This window comes from Aphelocoma coerulescens, chromosome 22, assembly GCF_041296385.1.
Source record: "Aphelocoma coerulescens isolate FSJ_1873_10779 chromosome 22, UR_Acoe_1.0, whole genome shotgun sequence".
Classification (NCBI taxonomy): domain Eukaryota; kingdom Metazoa; phylum Chordata; class Aves; order Passeriformes; family Corvidae; genus Aphelocoma; species Aphelocoma coerulescens.
The window spans coordinates 3,429,059-3,445,035 of NC_091035.1; the positions used below are offsets into that span (position 1 = coordinate 3,429,059).

General features: G+C 54.2%; 1 protein-coding gene across 6 annotated transcripts in view; it reads left to right on the top strand.

Annotated features, from left to right (window-relative positions):
• Window positions 1-15,977, top strand: part of PEBP4 (phosphatidylethanolamine binding protein 4) — an 83,267-nt gene that overhangs the window by 5,763 nt on the left and 61,527 nt on the right. For 3 of the 6 annotated variants that reach the window (XM_069035606.1, XM_069035605.1, XM_069035604.1), the window contains exons 3-5: window positions 1,701-1,833; window positions 3,245-4,199; window positions 4,864-4,996. In XM_069035606.1, coding sequence (XP_068891707.1) covers window positions 4,078-4,199; window positions 4,864-4,996 — 255 coding nt within the window. In that variant the 5' untranslated portion in view covers window positions 1,701-1,833; window positions 3,245-4,077. Of the gene's footprint in view, window positions 1-1,700; window positions 1,834-3,236; window positions 4,200-4,863; window positions 4,997-11,321; window positions 12,084-15,977 lie in introns of those variants that run through there. The other 3 variants (XM_069035609.1, XM_069035607.1, XM_069035608.1) reach the window with 3 other exon arrangements.

The window sequence follows — 15,977 nt, forward strand, 5'->3', positions numbered from 1 at the left end:
TTTTATTAAGAGCTTCTTCACCTCTGATGTTAACAGGAAAATAATTTCCTCACCTACATCTCGGTTTCGCCAACTCCGAGAGGTTTTTCAGCAGCTTTGGGAGCTGTTTGCTGAGGATAAAAATGCAAAATATATTTATTTTTGTATCTCTCTTTAAATATCTGCTCCCAAATGGATTCAGGGGATGTTGGGACTGCAGCACTTTTCTTCCTTGGGATTCACGTCGATTCGATTCATTAAATTCATCTTGTGCCGGGTGCTCTGAAAGCTTGCTTTTACTTCCAGAGCACTGGGAAATATTCCTCATGGAAGCTGGGAAGGAGGAGGGGTTTTAAACAGATTTTCAATGATGTTTTTGCCTCCCAAAAAAGTGAAAATTTCCAAGTGCAGGGGCAGCATCGCTTTGCTCTCATCCCACCCCGGAGTATGGGGGGGAATTCCTGGAGGACCGCACTTCCCTGGGCTCTGAGCCTCACACCCAGCACCGCGCCAGAGGCTTCCCGGCTGGAAAAACGAGATTCCAGCAGTCCCGCAGTGCTTAGTCAGGACAGGGAACCTGGGAACACCCTGGGACGGCCGGGAGAGGACCTGGTTTGACACCACAGCTGCCTTTTCCCACGGGAGGATCCTTCCCAGAGGGAAAACCTCGGCCTCTCCTGGGATCTTTTTCTGCTTCTCCCCAGCCGGGAGAGCTCCAGGCTCAGGCAGGAGGAGGAGGAGGGTGATGCCCCTGGAAATCGCTCATCCCTGGGGTCGGTTTTCCAGGAATGTGGCAAGGGACAGCAAAGCTGGAGGCTCTGGAGTCACCCTGGTCTGGGTTTAAAAACCTGGTCTGAGTTTAAAAACCAGGTCTGGGTTTAAAAACCAGGTCTGGGTTTAAAAGTGAAATATTCCAGTGGCTCTGGAGCCACCCTGGTCTGGGTTTAAAAACCAGGTTTGAGTTTAAAAACCTGGTCTGGGTTTAAAAACAGAGGTTTAAAAGTGAAATATTCCAGTGGCTCTGGAGTCACCCTGGTCTGGGTTTAAAAACCAGGTCTGAGTTTAAAAACCTGGTTTGGGTTTAAAAATACAGCAGTATCAAAGTGAAATATTCCAGTGGCTCTGGATCCGCCCTGGTCTGAGTTTAAAAACCAGGTCTGGGTTTTAAAACTAGGTCTGGGTTTAAAAACACAGAGGTTTAAAAGTGAAATATTCCAGTGGCTCTGGAATCACCCAGGTCTGAGTTTAAAAATCAGGTCTGGGTTTAAAAACCTGGTTTGGGTTTAAAAGTGAAATATTCCAGTGACTCTGGAGTTACCCTGGTCTGAGTCTAAAAACCAGATCTGGGTTTAAAAACCTGGTCTGGGTTTAAAAACAGAGAGGTTTAAAAGTGAAATATTCCAGTGGCTCTGGAGTTACCCTGGTCTGAGTTTAAAAACCAGGTTTGAGTTTAAAAACCTGGTCTGGGTTTAAAAGCACCCGGCTTTAAAAATTAAATATTCCAGTGGCTTCCTGCCCTCGGGAGCATCACACGGGAGTGGCTGTCTGGCCCTGGCAGCGCTTTTCCAAGGAATTTTTTATCCTGCTAGAAGCTGGACAAGCTTCCCACTGCCTTTTACACTGTGTCTCCCGAGTGGAGGAAGTAAAATCTTTACCAAAAAAAGGGAAAACGTTAAAAGTATTGGTTTTTAATTTTTTTTTTTTTTTTTTTTTTTTTTTAGGGAGGAAGCTGCAGCTCATCTTCCATGGGATGCTGTAAAATCGTTGCTCCCGGGAGTTTTTCTCTCTGGGAGATTCTCCTGCACCTTTTCCATGGGCAAAGCCTTTTTGGGATGATCTCTGAGAGGTCTCCAGGTGGGAGGGGATGATCTTGGCTCTGCAAAGGGCTTTTCTCAGCCGCTGGGCTTGGAAAAAAATATCCCAGTTCCGAGTTCATCCCATTTCTGGAGTTTGCTGTTGTTTGAGGAACCCCAAAAAAAACACTGGAAAGGGACTGGGGAGGATCCTGAGCCAGACCTGGGGCCCATGGAGCTGCTCCAAGGGCTGGAGCCGGGCTGGGAGAGCTGGGAATGTTCACCTGGAGAAGGGAAGGCTCCAGGGACACCTCAGAGCCCCTTGCAGGGCCTAAAGGGGCTCCAGGAGAGCTGGAGAGGGACTGGGGACAAGGGATGGGGGGACAGGACACAGGGAACGGCTTCCCACTGCCAGAGGGCAGGGATGGATGGGATATTGGGAAGGAATTCCTGGATGTGAGGGTGGGGAGGGGCTGGGATGGAATTCCCAGAGGAGCTGTGGCTGCCCCTGGATCCCTGGCAGTGCCCAAGGCCAGGTTGGAGCACCCTGGGACAGTGGGAGGTGCCCCAGCCCATGGCTGATCCTTAAGGTCCTTCCCAACCCAAACCATTCCATGTTTTACCAGGAAAAACGTTCCCCTTGTCCCCATCTCCCCCTCTCCCGGTGTCCACCTCCCTGTCCTGCCCTGCCGCCTCTTGCTCAACTTTTCAGCCACATCCCCATTTCTCCAAGGAAATTCCTGCTTTTCTCACCGTTTCTGGGCATTTCCTGCTCATCAGCAGCTTCACCTGGCGCTGGGGACCCCGAATTTTCAACGCCCCCCGCCTCCATGTGACACCGCCAGGCTGCAAACCCCGCTCCGGGCGCTCCTGACTCAGCCAGCGCGGCATTCCTGGGAAAAGCCTGACTCACGTGAGCCCATTTGCCGGCTCAGGGCTCTAATTACGGGCTGTGCCCATCCCGGCAGCGTGGGAACGGGAGCCATTAAGCCCCTAAAAGCTCCCCGATCATTCCCAATCCATTAATGTTCCTAATTAGTTAAGCCCGGCGCCTCTTTCTCTCGCCGGGCTCGCTCGTGTTCACGGAGCGCGCAGCCCCAGCTCCATTATGTAATGATCCCCTCGCTGCTCTCATCCCCGCTCCCAACTCACACCGGGCTTTTTAAATTTTATTTCATTGTTTGTTTGTTTGTTTGCTTGTTTTTTTAATATATATTTTATTCGCCTGCTCCTCATCCCGGAACCCGCGAGGCGATGGAGGCGGCGGGCAAATCCAAGTTGGGGGTCACATCCTCCTCCCTCGTTAGCCCGGGCGGGTGCGGGGGCTGGGCTGGGCAGGACCCGGCGCCGTTGGGGGCGGGTGGGGGCGGTTGCCAGGGGGGTTAAAAGCCGTTGGCAGATCCGGAGCACCCGGCTGCCCCTTCCCCGGGCTTCGGCTTTCATTCCCGGTCCCTCCGTCCCTTCCTTCCAAGGAAACCATCTCCACGGCAACCTCAAACCTCCGGGCTCTGCCTCGGAGCTGCTCAGTCGTCCCCAGGACCTTGGTAAGTGGCTCGGCAGGGCCGGCCCTGGTGGCCCCCCCCCGGCGGCCGTGGTGGCCCGTGGCTACCGGGTCTAGCGGTAGGTGAGGAGGTGAGGGCTGGCGCTGGGCTTGGCAGGGGGGTGGGGGACCCAACCTTGTGTCCCCTCGTCCTCCTCGAGGCTTTGTGTGACTTCAGAGTGGGTGGCCAGAGTTGTCCCCGTGCGGGAAAAGCGCCGGAGGGGTGGCTGGGTCAAGGTGCTGCTCCCCTGAGAGGACCTTGCCTCGGGTCGGGGACGTGTCCTGGTGTCCTGGCTGGTTGTGAGTCCTTGGTGGTGGCCTTGGACAGCCCATGTCCACTCCTGATCCCGATTTTCCATGGTTTTTGGGAGAGCAGCAGGGCCAGCCCGTGGAGTCGGGGGCTGTCCGCACTTGGAGCCGGGTTTGGAGCGCGCTGTCCCCGGGATCGGGATCGCCGTGGTGTCACCACGTGGGAACATCCCCGGTGCCACGTGGAGGGGGACGAAGCACCAGCCTGGTGGAAAAGGCTCCTCTGAGCCGTGGGGCCGTGCTGGGGTCTCAGGCCTTCCCAGCAAAGCGACCCCAGCCCATTCCTGGAATAAACAGGATTAAAGTTGCGGAGCTGCAGGAGGAAATGATGGGCAAAGGATGGGGATGCTCTGCCTGGAGCTGGTTTGGGCTGGGAGCTGAACTGGAGGGTGCTGGGGGGGAAGCGCTGGGTGCCAGCGGGGCTGACCCTCGCTGTCCCCGTGTCCCCAGGGCAGGATGAAGCTGCTGGGTGCCGTGCTGGTGGCGCTCAGCCTGCTCCTCCCCGGCTCCTGGGGCAGCGAGGCCTCCCGGACCTGCATCTTCCAGACCCTCAGCGAGTCCGACAGTGAATTCTGCAGGTGAGCGGCGCTCCGTGGCCTCTGCCACCCCCTTGGTGTCCCGTGTGTCACCTCCCGGCACATCCCAGTGTCACCTTCGCTGTTTTCCTGCTTTTTGCCGGGAATCTGGGATGTCTCTGGAGTTGTTGCCTGTTGCGCAGAGGCTTTGGGGGTGACTTTTGCGGCATCAGGGAATGGCAGATGTTTTCCATGGAAAACTTCAGGGGAAGGAGGCTGATGTTTTCCATGGAAAACTTCAGGGGAAGGAGGCTGATGTTTTCCATGGAAAACTTCAGGGGAAGGAGGCTGCTTTTCCACAGAATCCTGGAATGGTTTGAGTGGGAAGGGGCCTTAAAACCCCTCCGGTTCCAACCCCAACACCTCCCACTGTCCCAGGCTGCTCCAAGCCCAGTCCAACCTGGCCTTGGACACTTCCAGGGATCCAGGGGCAGCCACAGCTCCCCTGGGAATTCCATCCCAGCCCCTCACCAGCTCACAGCCAGGAATTCCTTCCCAAAATCTGCTGAACCCCTTGGCAGAGGGAGCAGAGCCTGAGCTTCTGCTCTTCCCCCTCTGCATCCCGCAGCTCCTTCCCAGCACCCCAACCCCATCCCGAGCCTGACCTGGCTCCCAGCTGCATTCCCACCTCCACCTCCTCATTTTGCTCCCTCTTCCCTTTTTCCAGGGGGGATTTGGAAGTCATCTACCCCGAGGTGGGCGACGTGAGCTGCTCCTACATCCCCAAGTGCCACGGGTACCGCCGGCAGCTCAGCCACGAGTGGGGCAAGCCCCACGTCCGCTACCCCTGGGCTAAGAAGGTGAGGCCCCGCTCCGGCTTCTCCGCATTCCCAAAGGTGGCACCAGGAATTTCTTGGGATCGGGGTGACTTTTTTTAGCTTTTTTTTTTTCCCCCCTGCATGTCCTCATTGATTCTGGGGTTTGGTTGGAGGCTGAGCTGTGGGTAAATGGGATTGCCTTTATTTTGCTGATATTTTTGTCATTTATTTTTGGTTTTTCCTACACTGTGGCCATTAAATCACCTTTTCCCACAATCTGGCATTTTTTTTACTGCCCTTTTAAACCACTTTTATGTTTTTTTTTTTTTTTTTTTGCTACGTTGGCCATTTACTAAATATTTTTTTCCACATTGCACCCATGTTGCAGCTATTCCAGCCACGCTGTAGCCACTTAATAAATTATTTTCACCATATCCCCACTTTTCAATTAAGAATATTTCCTGCATCATAACCATCATTTCCCCTATAAGTGCAGCCGTTTATAATTTTCACTACATTCACTTTTAAAACAATTAATTAAAAGTTTTTATATACTGTGACCATTTAATTAAGTGGCCAGAAGGTAGCAAAGAAATTAATTTATTTTTTTTCTGCTACACGTGGCCACTTAATCATTTAATTTTTGTTCTATTTGTGGCCTCGTAATGATTTGATTTTTTACTCCATCATGGCTATTTTTTAAAAAGGAATTAAATGGCCACAATGAAGGAAAAATAGGAATGAAGTGGCCACATGTGGAGAAAATTTTAATTAATTTTATTTCTACGTTGTGGCCACTGAATATTTATATTTTTTTCTACCTTATGGCCATTTAAATTTTGTTTCCTCTTAATTTTTGGGATATTCTGACCACCGATTTTTCACTCCATTGCAGCCGTTTCATTTTTTTGCCCCAGCTCAGCCCCCCAAAAAATTCAATTTAACATTTTTTCCGCTGCGGATTTTATTTTTGCAATTTTTTAGTCAACTTTCCAAATCCATCCCGCTCTCGGGCCGGGCTCTGGGCTCTCCTGCCGATGGATCCCGATGGAATTTGGGATCGGGGAGCGGGGGGGGAGCTGGCGGTGCTGCTGTTCCCTCCTATCACCACCAGGTGGCAGCATTGAACCGCCCGAGCTCCAGCGCCGCCCGCACTGGGATTCACTGGGAGCGCTGGAATTCACTGGGAGCGCCGGGATCTCCCGGGGGCTGTGCTGGGGGTGCCGCGGGCAGGGGGAGAGGACAATAACCGGGATGACACCGGGATCTTTTGGGGGACACCCTGCGCCGTGCCGTGGTCCCAAAGCCGTCCCGGGATGCGGCATCGTCTCGTAGCGTGCCCGAATCCCAGTGAAATCCTCGCTGGCACCCCAAAAAGCGCCATATCCCAATAATTTCCATAATTCCCGTGGCCAGCTCCAGCCCTGGGAGCTGATAAGGGAGGTCTCAGCTCTGGTGGCGTTACCTCGGAGCGGGAGCAATCCGCTTTTCCTGCTCTTCCGCGCCGTCTGGGAAGTCTCTTCCCCCTGCGGATCACATGGTTGGAAGTAGAACTTTTCCTTAAAGATGTCTGATTCTTCCCGAATAATCCCCCTTCCCGGCAGAGGCTGCAGCACGCGGACCCATCCCCAGCTCTCCAGGAGTTTGAAGTTTCCCAGGAATGCGGGCAGTTGTTTTGCCTTTAATTTTAGTCCTGGAAAGCCGAGCAGGGCCGGGAGAAGGGAAGGGACTCTCCGGGATGGTGCTGGGGCTTCAGCGCTGCTGCCGCGGGCTGTGGGAAGGATTCTGGGGCCAAGAGCCAGACCCTTCCGGGCTGTGCCAGCGGGATCCGGCTGTGCATCCCGGAATCCGCCCAGAGCAGGGAAGGGAATCCGCCCTGGAGGAGCTGGGGGGTGTCACCTGTTTATTTTGGGGTGGGATTCCAGCTGTGGCTCGGGGCGGGGGGTGGCAGGTCCCCGGGGAGCCCCTGGCACGGCCGGCGGCTCCCGCTGGCATCGGGAATGGCTCCGCTGATGGATTTGGCAGCGTTTCCTTCCAAGACATCTCGGCACATCTTGCGCTGAGGCGGCATCTGAGGACACGGGGCCCTGCCGCTTCCCGGGCTTTGTGGTGGGATTCTCCTCTGGCCGTCCCCAAAACCGGCTCCACACAGCTGGGAATGACCCAGCTGCAGCGTTCAAATCGGGAATTCACCTGGGGAAGGGGCTGGGTGGCCTTAAATCCATCACAGCCAGCTGGCTCTGGATTTCTTCAGGGTTTTTTTTTAAAAGGAATATACAATTTTTATAGGAATATACAATTTTCTTACTCCTGAACCTCTAAGGATGCTTTGGGATAATATTTTTGCCTCCTAAACTCACCCTAAATTGAGTGGGAACAAGAGCTGTGCCAGGGCTGGGGCCTGAGAGTTGTTTTTATGCTTTATGGGGGTATTTCTAAACCCAGGAAATTTGATTATTCCTCATTTATTCCCAAGTGAGAGCGAGAAACTCTGGCAGAGCGAGGTTCTCTCCATCTCCCTGCGGTGCTCCGGTGGGATGCTCCGGCTCGGTGATCCTGGATGGGGTGGGCAGGGCTGGCTGAAGGGCTGGAGATGCTTTTCCCAGCCAAATCCGTGGCAGAAAATCTCGGGGTTTGAGGATGCAAACTTGTGTAGGAAGTGTCGGCTCTCTGTGGAACACTTTGTCTCTTCAAGAAAAACAACCACCAAAAAAGCCAAATGCGGAGTGTTTGTTTTTCTCTCCAGAAATATTTATCAGTTTTCCGACGGTGGGGGGGGGAGGGGAGGGGGATGGGAGGTTTCCCATCCTCATCCCAGATATTTGGGGTGGGTTTGGGGGTCACCATGGTGCCCCAAAGTCCCTCCCTGCAGCCTCGATGCTCCTCAGCGAAGGAACATCGATGGTTTGGGGTGAAGGAGTTGAAAGTGGGGTGGCGTCTTGCAAAGCTGAGCTCTGATGGCAGCAGAGCCTGGCCTGGGGGACTTTAATGCATCATTTTAGGGTGGATTTTAATATTTTGTGGTGTTTATCCAGTTTAAACACCGAGCTGTCTGAGCCAGCTTTATAAAATATCAATTCACTGCTCAAACCCCCATTTTGGGGCAGTTTTTAGTGCTGTGAGGGCACCTATTGTGTGTGGCTGCACCTCTGTGAGCAACAGGCTCAGGGAAAGGAGTCGGGGATGCACTGCCAGGGATGGGAGAGGGGTTGTGGATGGCTTGGATACCCTGGAAAAGCTTTAATTGCTCTGTCCTGGTGGGGAGAGGTCTGGGAATGTCTGGAGATGCAGCCCTGGGGTGTTCAGGATGCTGAATTCATGGGAGATCCACCCTGGGATGTCCAGGATATTTTATCCATGGGAGATCAGCCCTGGGAAGTTCAGGGTCTTTGATCCATGGGAGATCAGCCCTGGAATGATCAGGATATTTTATCTATGGGAGATCAACCCTGGGATGTTCAGGGTCTTTGATCCATGGGAGATCAGCCCTGGAATGATCAGGATATTTTATCTATGGGAGATCAACCCTGGGATGTTCAGGGTCTTTGATCCATGGGAGATCAGCCCTGGGATGCTCCATCCATGGGAGATCAGCCCTGGGAAGTTCAGGATGCTCCATCCATGGGAGATCAGCCCTGGGATGTTCAGGATGCTCCATCCATGGGAGATGCAGCCCTGGGATGCTCCATCCTCACTGGGAAACTCTCCTGAGCACATCCCAATCCCCCTTTGGGTCCCACTGGACCTCGATACCCCAAACATCCAAGCACACCCACAGCACCTTCCCAAAATCCCCCAACCCAGGAGCTACTGGAGGCCCTTTCCCAGGCCGGGGAAGCGGGAGAACATCTGGAGCGAGGGGAAGCGCGTCCTCCTCGTCCTGCCTCGATATTGCTTTGCTCAAGCAAAAATAAATTGGAAAAGAAAATTGGGCCCTCGCACCAATTTGGGGCAGTTTCTCGATTGTGCAGCGAAGCAAAGCCCCCGACGGTGATGGATCGCTGCATTAACCCGAGGCCGCGTGCCCTGATTCCCTTTTATTACCACTCGTGGTGGCAGACAGAAAAACAGATTACGCCGGAGATCAAATCGATAGGAACTTTATTTGCTGGCCTTTTAAAAACATATTTCGGGGCTTTATAAAAACATACGGCAGATGCCAGGGATGGGCCTTGTCTCCTCGTTAAAAAGCAATTTACCTGCGCTGGAGCCGCTACTTTTTACCTGCTCCTCCAGGTTTGTTTTCACCCCGAGGTTTGACAGCTTCCTTACAGGCTTCTTTGGGCTGTGCCATCAGTTTTTTAAGGATATGGGAAGGAATTGGATTTTTTTTTTTTTTTCCCCCTAGACAAAATCTAGAAATAAAATGGGTTTTTTTAGGGTTCCTACCCCAAACCTGACTTTTTTTAAACTTGGTTTTGGAAGAAACCAATCGGAGTAGCCAATTTGCACATCCCTGAGCTGAACTCCTTCCTGCTGCTCCACAGCTCACTGGGATAAAGGCATTCCCGTGCTGGAATGGGCTGGGACTGGAGCTGGAAAAGCCCCCCAACTGTGGGAGCCGTGGGATGAGACCCTCGGGGGTGGCTTTGAGCTTCACCCAGGAGCTTTTTGGGCCTGGACCCATAACCAGCACCCAGGGCTGCTGCTGTGGGGCTGGAGGGGTCCTGCTGTGCCTTTGGGAATCGGAGCTCAGGGAGGGAAGAGCAGGAGAAGGAGCTGCTCCCAGGAATCCACGGAAAGTCCACCCTGCTTCTGTCGCAGCCTTGTCCCCGATTGTCCCCCTTTTGTGAAGCGCTTGGTGGCCTGGCTGGGGACAGGCCTGATTTATGAAGGGTTCTGTGCTCCGGGGGCTGGATCCCATTATTTGGGCAATCACTGGTGTGAGGAAATTCATTAATCTTAACAAAGGCATGGGCAGCTCTGCTCCATCTCCTCCTCCCCGGGATGGAGGTGCTGCAGCGGTGGCAGGAGGGGACAAGGCGCAGCTGGCTGGGGAGGGACCTTTTTGTGGCACTCAGGTTCCATCCAAGCCTGGTTTCAGAGGGTGGTTTTGAAGCAGAAGATTCCTGACAGTTTGTGTATCCCTGCTGGCTCGTGGAGCCGTCTGGAGCTGAGGAGCCACCAGCGTGGTTTTCTCCCTCTCTCAATCCTGTCTGGGCTCCTCAGAAACAATGGGCCAACATTCCTTCCCGCTGCTGTCAGCCCGAGATTCCCGGGATTAGCCCAAGCCCCCGGTGATGAGCCCCTCCCTCGCTCTGGCCGCGCTGGGTTGGGTTCCCATGCCCCGGGACGGCTCGGTGGCATTCCAGCATCCCGCACTTCAGAGAGGGAATGGTGTGAGGGATCTGAGCTTCCAGAGGGCCTCTCTGAGGGCTTTAGAGTTGGGTGGCAAAGCCAAAATAAATGTGTGTGCCGAGGGCTCTCCGTGCTGCCTCAGCCCTGTCCTCTGCTGACCCCCCACCCCCCCACCGCCGCTTCCATGCGGGATTGACTCGGGATGTGACCCCCTCTGAGCCAAGCACTGCTTGAATTCCCACCTTTTGGAAGAGCAGGAGGGTTTTCCCCCCTCGATGGGAATGGCCGGAGCGGTTTACCAACATCACAGGAGGTGTCATCCCCCACCGGGCCCTCGTCCCACCGGAGGGGACCGGCGGGCAGCTGGTGCCGCGCGCCAGGGGAGCCGCGTTCCATGAGCAATCCTGGCAGGAATGTCACTTCTCATCCGTCTCCTGCCCTCGCCGTTCGCCGGACCTTTAACCATCCCGGACAAACAACGCTCCCCTGGAGGCAGGAGGGCCGGGAAGCACCTCCAGGTCATCCCCGTGCGCCGGCATCTCCCGCTCGCTCCTCGGTTTTTCGGCAGCAAAAGCGTTTGAAGGCGCCGCTGATTTTTTTTTTTTTTTTCCCTTTGATCCCTGTAAACACTATACAGTAATCAAAGTTTAAGCTGCTTTGGGTGAAATAATTGCTTAACAATCATATAAGACAAAGTGATTCAACAAATGACAATTAGGACTTGTGATCTACGGAACAGATGCATTCAGTGTAGCATATTATAATGTGCTAATAGGAGATTGACAGCACAATAATAGGAGAGAACAGCCACTCAGCCTATAATTCCCAACCAAATGTGAGGCTGTCCACAGAGCTCAAATCCGAACAGGCTGTAAAATTAGAGGTAAGAAGGCACAAGTTTCACAAAGACTCATTAGCAGGTTGGCTGTGAATTTCCAAGGAAGGGGGGAAAAATTCCTGCTGGAGGATTTGCTCGCGAAAGGAAGGAAGGAAGGAAGGGGAGGGAGGGGGGGACCTCAACCTCCGCACGTTGGGAATGAGTAACCTGTGTCACACTGGGCTCCAACAGGCTGGAGCTGCCGCTGTTGCCGGATGCCAGCCAGGTTTTGGAGCGGAGGGTGGCTCCCGTGCCGTGGCAGCATCCGGATCCCGCTGCCAGGGGATGGGAAGCGTCTCTCGGTGTCACCGTTCCGCGGGGGACGCGCGGAGCCGCCGACGGTGCGAAGGACCAAATGAAATTAAGGCTGATATGAGCACGGAGCTCCACCGGGCATTCCCGACGGGAATTGGGCGCTTCCCAAGCCTTAAATGATACTGATGGGTGACAGGGGCACCCTTTAGCCCTGTCCATGGGAATTAAGGCTTGTGCTGCTCTTCTCTTTGGGGACATCGGGGGACGGGGACGTGTGCGGGAGTGGAGCTGTCAATCCCCACGGCCCCGGCACGTGCAGAGGCAGGAGCTGGGATCCATCCCTGAGCCCCTCCGCACCCTGGGATAACGTTCTCTGTGTGTGCTGCTCTCTCCTCTCTGCTTCCCCAGCAGCTTTGGAGGCAGAGAGATCAAAGGAACTTAAAATTTCCAGCTCTGGTGACAAACCAGATTTTTCAGCTCGTCTCGTCCTTCCCGTGCCCCGTGCACGTGTTCCACCAACATGGAATTTGGCCATGGTTTATTATGAAATAAACATGCCAGGAAACGCACTTTTTGTGCATGGGGGAGGATGGGAAGGTTTGGTAATTAAAACTTCCATCCATCAACGCTTTGCTCCCAGAGATAATTGTGCTGCTCCCGCAGATGTATGTTTTGTATGGAATTAACCGGTGGAAATTGGAGCTGAGGGCATGGGATGTGCCACGGGCTGTCCAGAATTCCACTGGAATATCCTGGGGAAGGTGTGATCGTGCTCTGGTTGGGAATTTGTTTGGAATTTGGCCTTTTTGTCCCCGTTTATTGCATGGGCAAGTGCTTCATATCCACTTCATTTTCGCCTGCTACTCCCAAAGCTGCAGGGATGCACCTGCCAGGTGGGGCTGGCATAAAAAATAGGGATTTTCCACGAATTTTATTCATTGCAGAGCCAGACTGTGTTGTAGAAACAGATGAATCCATTGAGAACAACCCGATTCTCCTTTCCCCCTGCCCCATCTTCGGGATTTTCCCGGGATGCCACAGCCTGTGATGTGCCAGCGTGGGCGTCGGGCACTCGGAATTTCAGAGCCTTTAGCCGAGGTGACACCGGAGAAAAAGCCACAAAGATCCCTCCCCTCATCCCAACTCCACGATTTATTTTTGAGGAGACCCTCGGGAAGCGCTGCCCCCACAGAGCCTGGAGCCAGAAGGCAGAGCCCGTCTGGGTTTCCGAGCTCCCACGGGGCGCTCGGTGGCAGATCAATGAGCCCCGTGGGGACCTGTCACCCTCGTGGTGTCTCCTGACATCCCCCGGACCCGCCTGGGCTTTTTCAGAAGGAATTAACGGCGTTTTGGGCGGGCAGGAGGGTTGATAGCAGCAGGCAGGTTCCTCCCGATGCTCCTGGCACTTGAAAATTGAATTTGTGGGGTTTGGAATTGTGTTTAATTGTGGGGGAGCTGGGCATGGCTCCTCTTCATCTTCCTCATCTCCCTGGAACCGTCCTCATCTCCCTGGCATCCTTCTCGTCCCCCCAGCAGCCTCCCCGGCTCCTCCTGATTCCGTGGTGGGCCCCTGCTCCACAGCTCTGGCCTTGGACTTGGTTTAGGCTGGAAAAGGCTCTGGAACCTCTGGAATACCGGGCTGGGTGGACTGGGGGGGGGGTCTCTCTGCTCGGTCACTCTCCCCGTTCCAGGCAGGTGTTGCTCTCCCCGATTTTCAGAGGGCTCTGGGAGCAGCCAGGCTCTCCTGGGTTTCTCTGGGATGTGACAAGGATGAAAAATCTGGGAATTGGGAATTTCTGGGTGGAGGGCAGTGAGGTGTGGGAGAGGTGTTGGCCTGGCAAACACACCCTGACCCTGCTGCCACCCTCCCGTGGGATTATCCCAGCAGCTCCCAGCCCGTGTCTGGCATCTGGGATGCCTCCAGCCTGCTCTGAGCCCGAGTTTTGGCAGCGGACGCCCTTTGGCAGCCCTTGCCAAGGCCCTTCCTGGCAGGGAATCCTGCTCCGTCCTGCTCCGCCGCTCCAGCCGCACTTCCCAAACATCACCTCCCACTCCAGGGAGCATCCCGGGGAGCTCAGCCTCACCCCTGGCCTCGGAGCATCATTCCCGGGAGCCTTCCCTCCTCCCCTGCAGCATCTTCCCGGTGCCTCCCCGCCAGCACAGGAGCCTTTTTTTTCCATGGATGAGTAATTCCTCCCAATTTGGGGGCTCCTTCCTGCGCTGTAACAAGCCCGAGCTCTCGCCTGCCTTTTTCCAGCTGCCAATCTGCAGCAGAAATTCCCTTTTTTTTTTTTTTTTCTTTCCCCTTTTCCCTTTTCCCGGCGGGGGGGGGGGGGGGGAGGTTGGGGGATCTCGGTTATACAATCCGGGCTTGGGGCGACTATTTTGGATCCCTCCTTCCTGCCTCCAAACTGCAGCTCCGAATGTGACAAGTTACAAAACACTTGAGTCATTTCTCTCTCTCTCTCTCTCTCTCTGCTCTCTCTCTCTCTCGAGCGCTGCCTTTTTCCCCCACCAGGGTTTGGGTTGGTTTAAAGGGAAGAAGAAGAAAAAAAAAAAAAAAAAAAAAAGCGGGATGAGGATGGGGATGAGGATGAGGAAGGGGGGGAGAAAGGCGGCTCCCAGCGTTCCCTCCCAGCCCGGGGGGCTGCGGGAAGCCCCCCACGCAGGGGAACTCGCGGGGTGTTTATGTAAGATGCTCATGTTCTGCTGAGCTGCAGCGAGAGCTGTTGTCGATTCCCAGGAAAACCCACGCTGCCCACGTAGGATCTCCCGAGCAGGGTTGTGTAACGGGGAGCCAGGCAGCCGGGGGGGGCGGGGGAGGGGGTCGGGAGATCCTGCCTGAGGCGGGGGGGGGGGGGGGATGGGGGTGGAAAGCGGGGATAGATGGATTTGGAGGAGTGGGAAAAGTCCGGCTGCTGGGATGTGCTGCGGGTGCCTGGCGAGGAGGGCGTGGGGCGCTCAGGGGGTCGTGCCCCGGGCTGGTCTCACCTCTCAGCACAGATTTGAAATGAATTGAGTCACTGGGTGACTTCCCAGCAGCCCCGTTTCCTTGGATCTCGGGAGAAAAGGGATTTTCGTGATGAGATTCGGTGTTGGACTCGAGGAAAACATCGCTGATGTCGGCTTGATGGAGGAGGTGGCCTGATCCTGAGCGCGCCCGGAGCTCGTGGGATCATCACAAGGGGAGGGTCAGGCTGGAGATGGGCAGGAATTCCCTCGTGGGAAGGGAGGTTTGGAGTCCCCGTGCCTGGAGGTGTCCAAGGAAGGGCTGGATGTGGCACTCAGGGCTCCGCGCTGGTGGCAAGGTTGGGCTCAGTGATCCTGGAGCTCTTTTCCAACCTAAATGATCCCACGATCTGGGGGCAATTCCCTCATTTCCCACTGTCCCCCGTGGATTCGCATCACCAGCCTCAATATCCGAGCTGGGGCCACATCCACGGCTCCAAAATCGCCATTTCAGTGCTTTTTTCTCTAAATACCAAAAATCCAGGAGCGCTGGTGGCTTGTGCTGCTCCAGCCCTCTCGGGGTGCTGGGATGGGAGTTGTGAGTGCAGCGTTACATTTTTATCCCTATTTATTCATGCAGAACAGAGGCGCGGGGCGAGGCGCCCTGCTCGGGAGCGCTGCTCTCCATGAGAACGCTCCTTCATTTCCATCCTCCCTCCTTCCCCACAACTGAATTTATCCGGGTTATTTTTATTCCTCATGTGTATTTTTAATTCTTAAAAAAAAAAAAAAAAATTAAAAGAAATGTTGGGGGAAGGGGAGGAGAAGAGAAAAAAAATAATAATAAAAAAAAAAAATCCCAACCCAACCATTACCACCCGTCTAAATTCACCTTATTTTTACTTCTATTCAAATTTCCCCTCCGGAATTTTGATAAGCCGGGAAAAAAACAAAATGAGGCGCACAAGGAAGCTTCACCCGAGGGGAGAGCCGAGGCCCGGGGATGAGGGGGAGGAAAGTGTTTTGGGGCAAAGAGTAAGTTTAGAACTATTTTTCTCTTAACTGGAGCACTTAGCTGCACTGCAAGCCATTCATCTTGTGCTTTAATAACTCGTTCTCCCTGCAAGATGGGCTATCACAGCCCTGGATATTGCTTTTCTTGGGATCCAGGATCAAAGATGGATCTGCTTCCTCTAATAAAACACGTTTCCATTGGAATTGAGATGATTTTCCGGGCACTGCTGTTCCCCTTTAGTTTGGGTGCTGAGCTCTTCTTTGCCCCGAATCCCCCTTGCTGGCCTGGAATTTGTTTATTTTCCCTTCCCAAACGACGGCAATAGAAATTCCCTCATTTTCCCCCATCCCAGGGGAGCTCCAGGTGCTGCCATTTGCCTCGGGCCGCCTCTAATCAATGGATAAACCAGATATTTACGATTTATAGTGGATATTTTCCACCCAGGGGGTCTCTCCTGCTGTGGGAGCTGATGCATTTTTTGGGGTATCACGGCGTTTGTGGCCGTTTTATCCTTTCCCTGCCACTTTTTTATCAACAACTCATCCCCCGGAGCAAACATTTCGGCTTGTGCTTGTCCCCCGGGGGCTGTGACGAGTTTGCAGGGCCTCGAGGCCGGGCCGGGGAAGGAG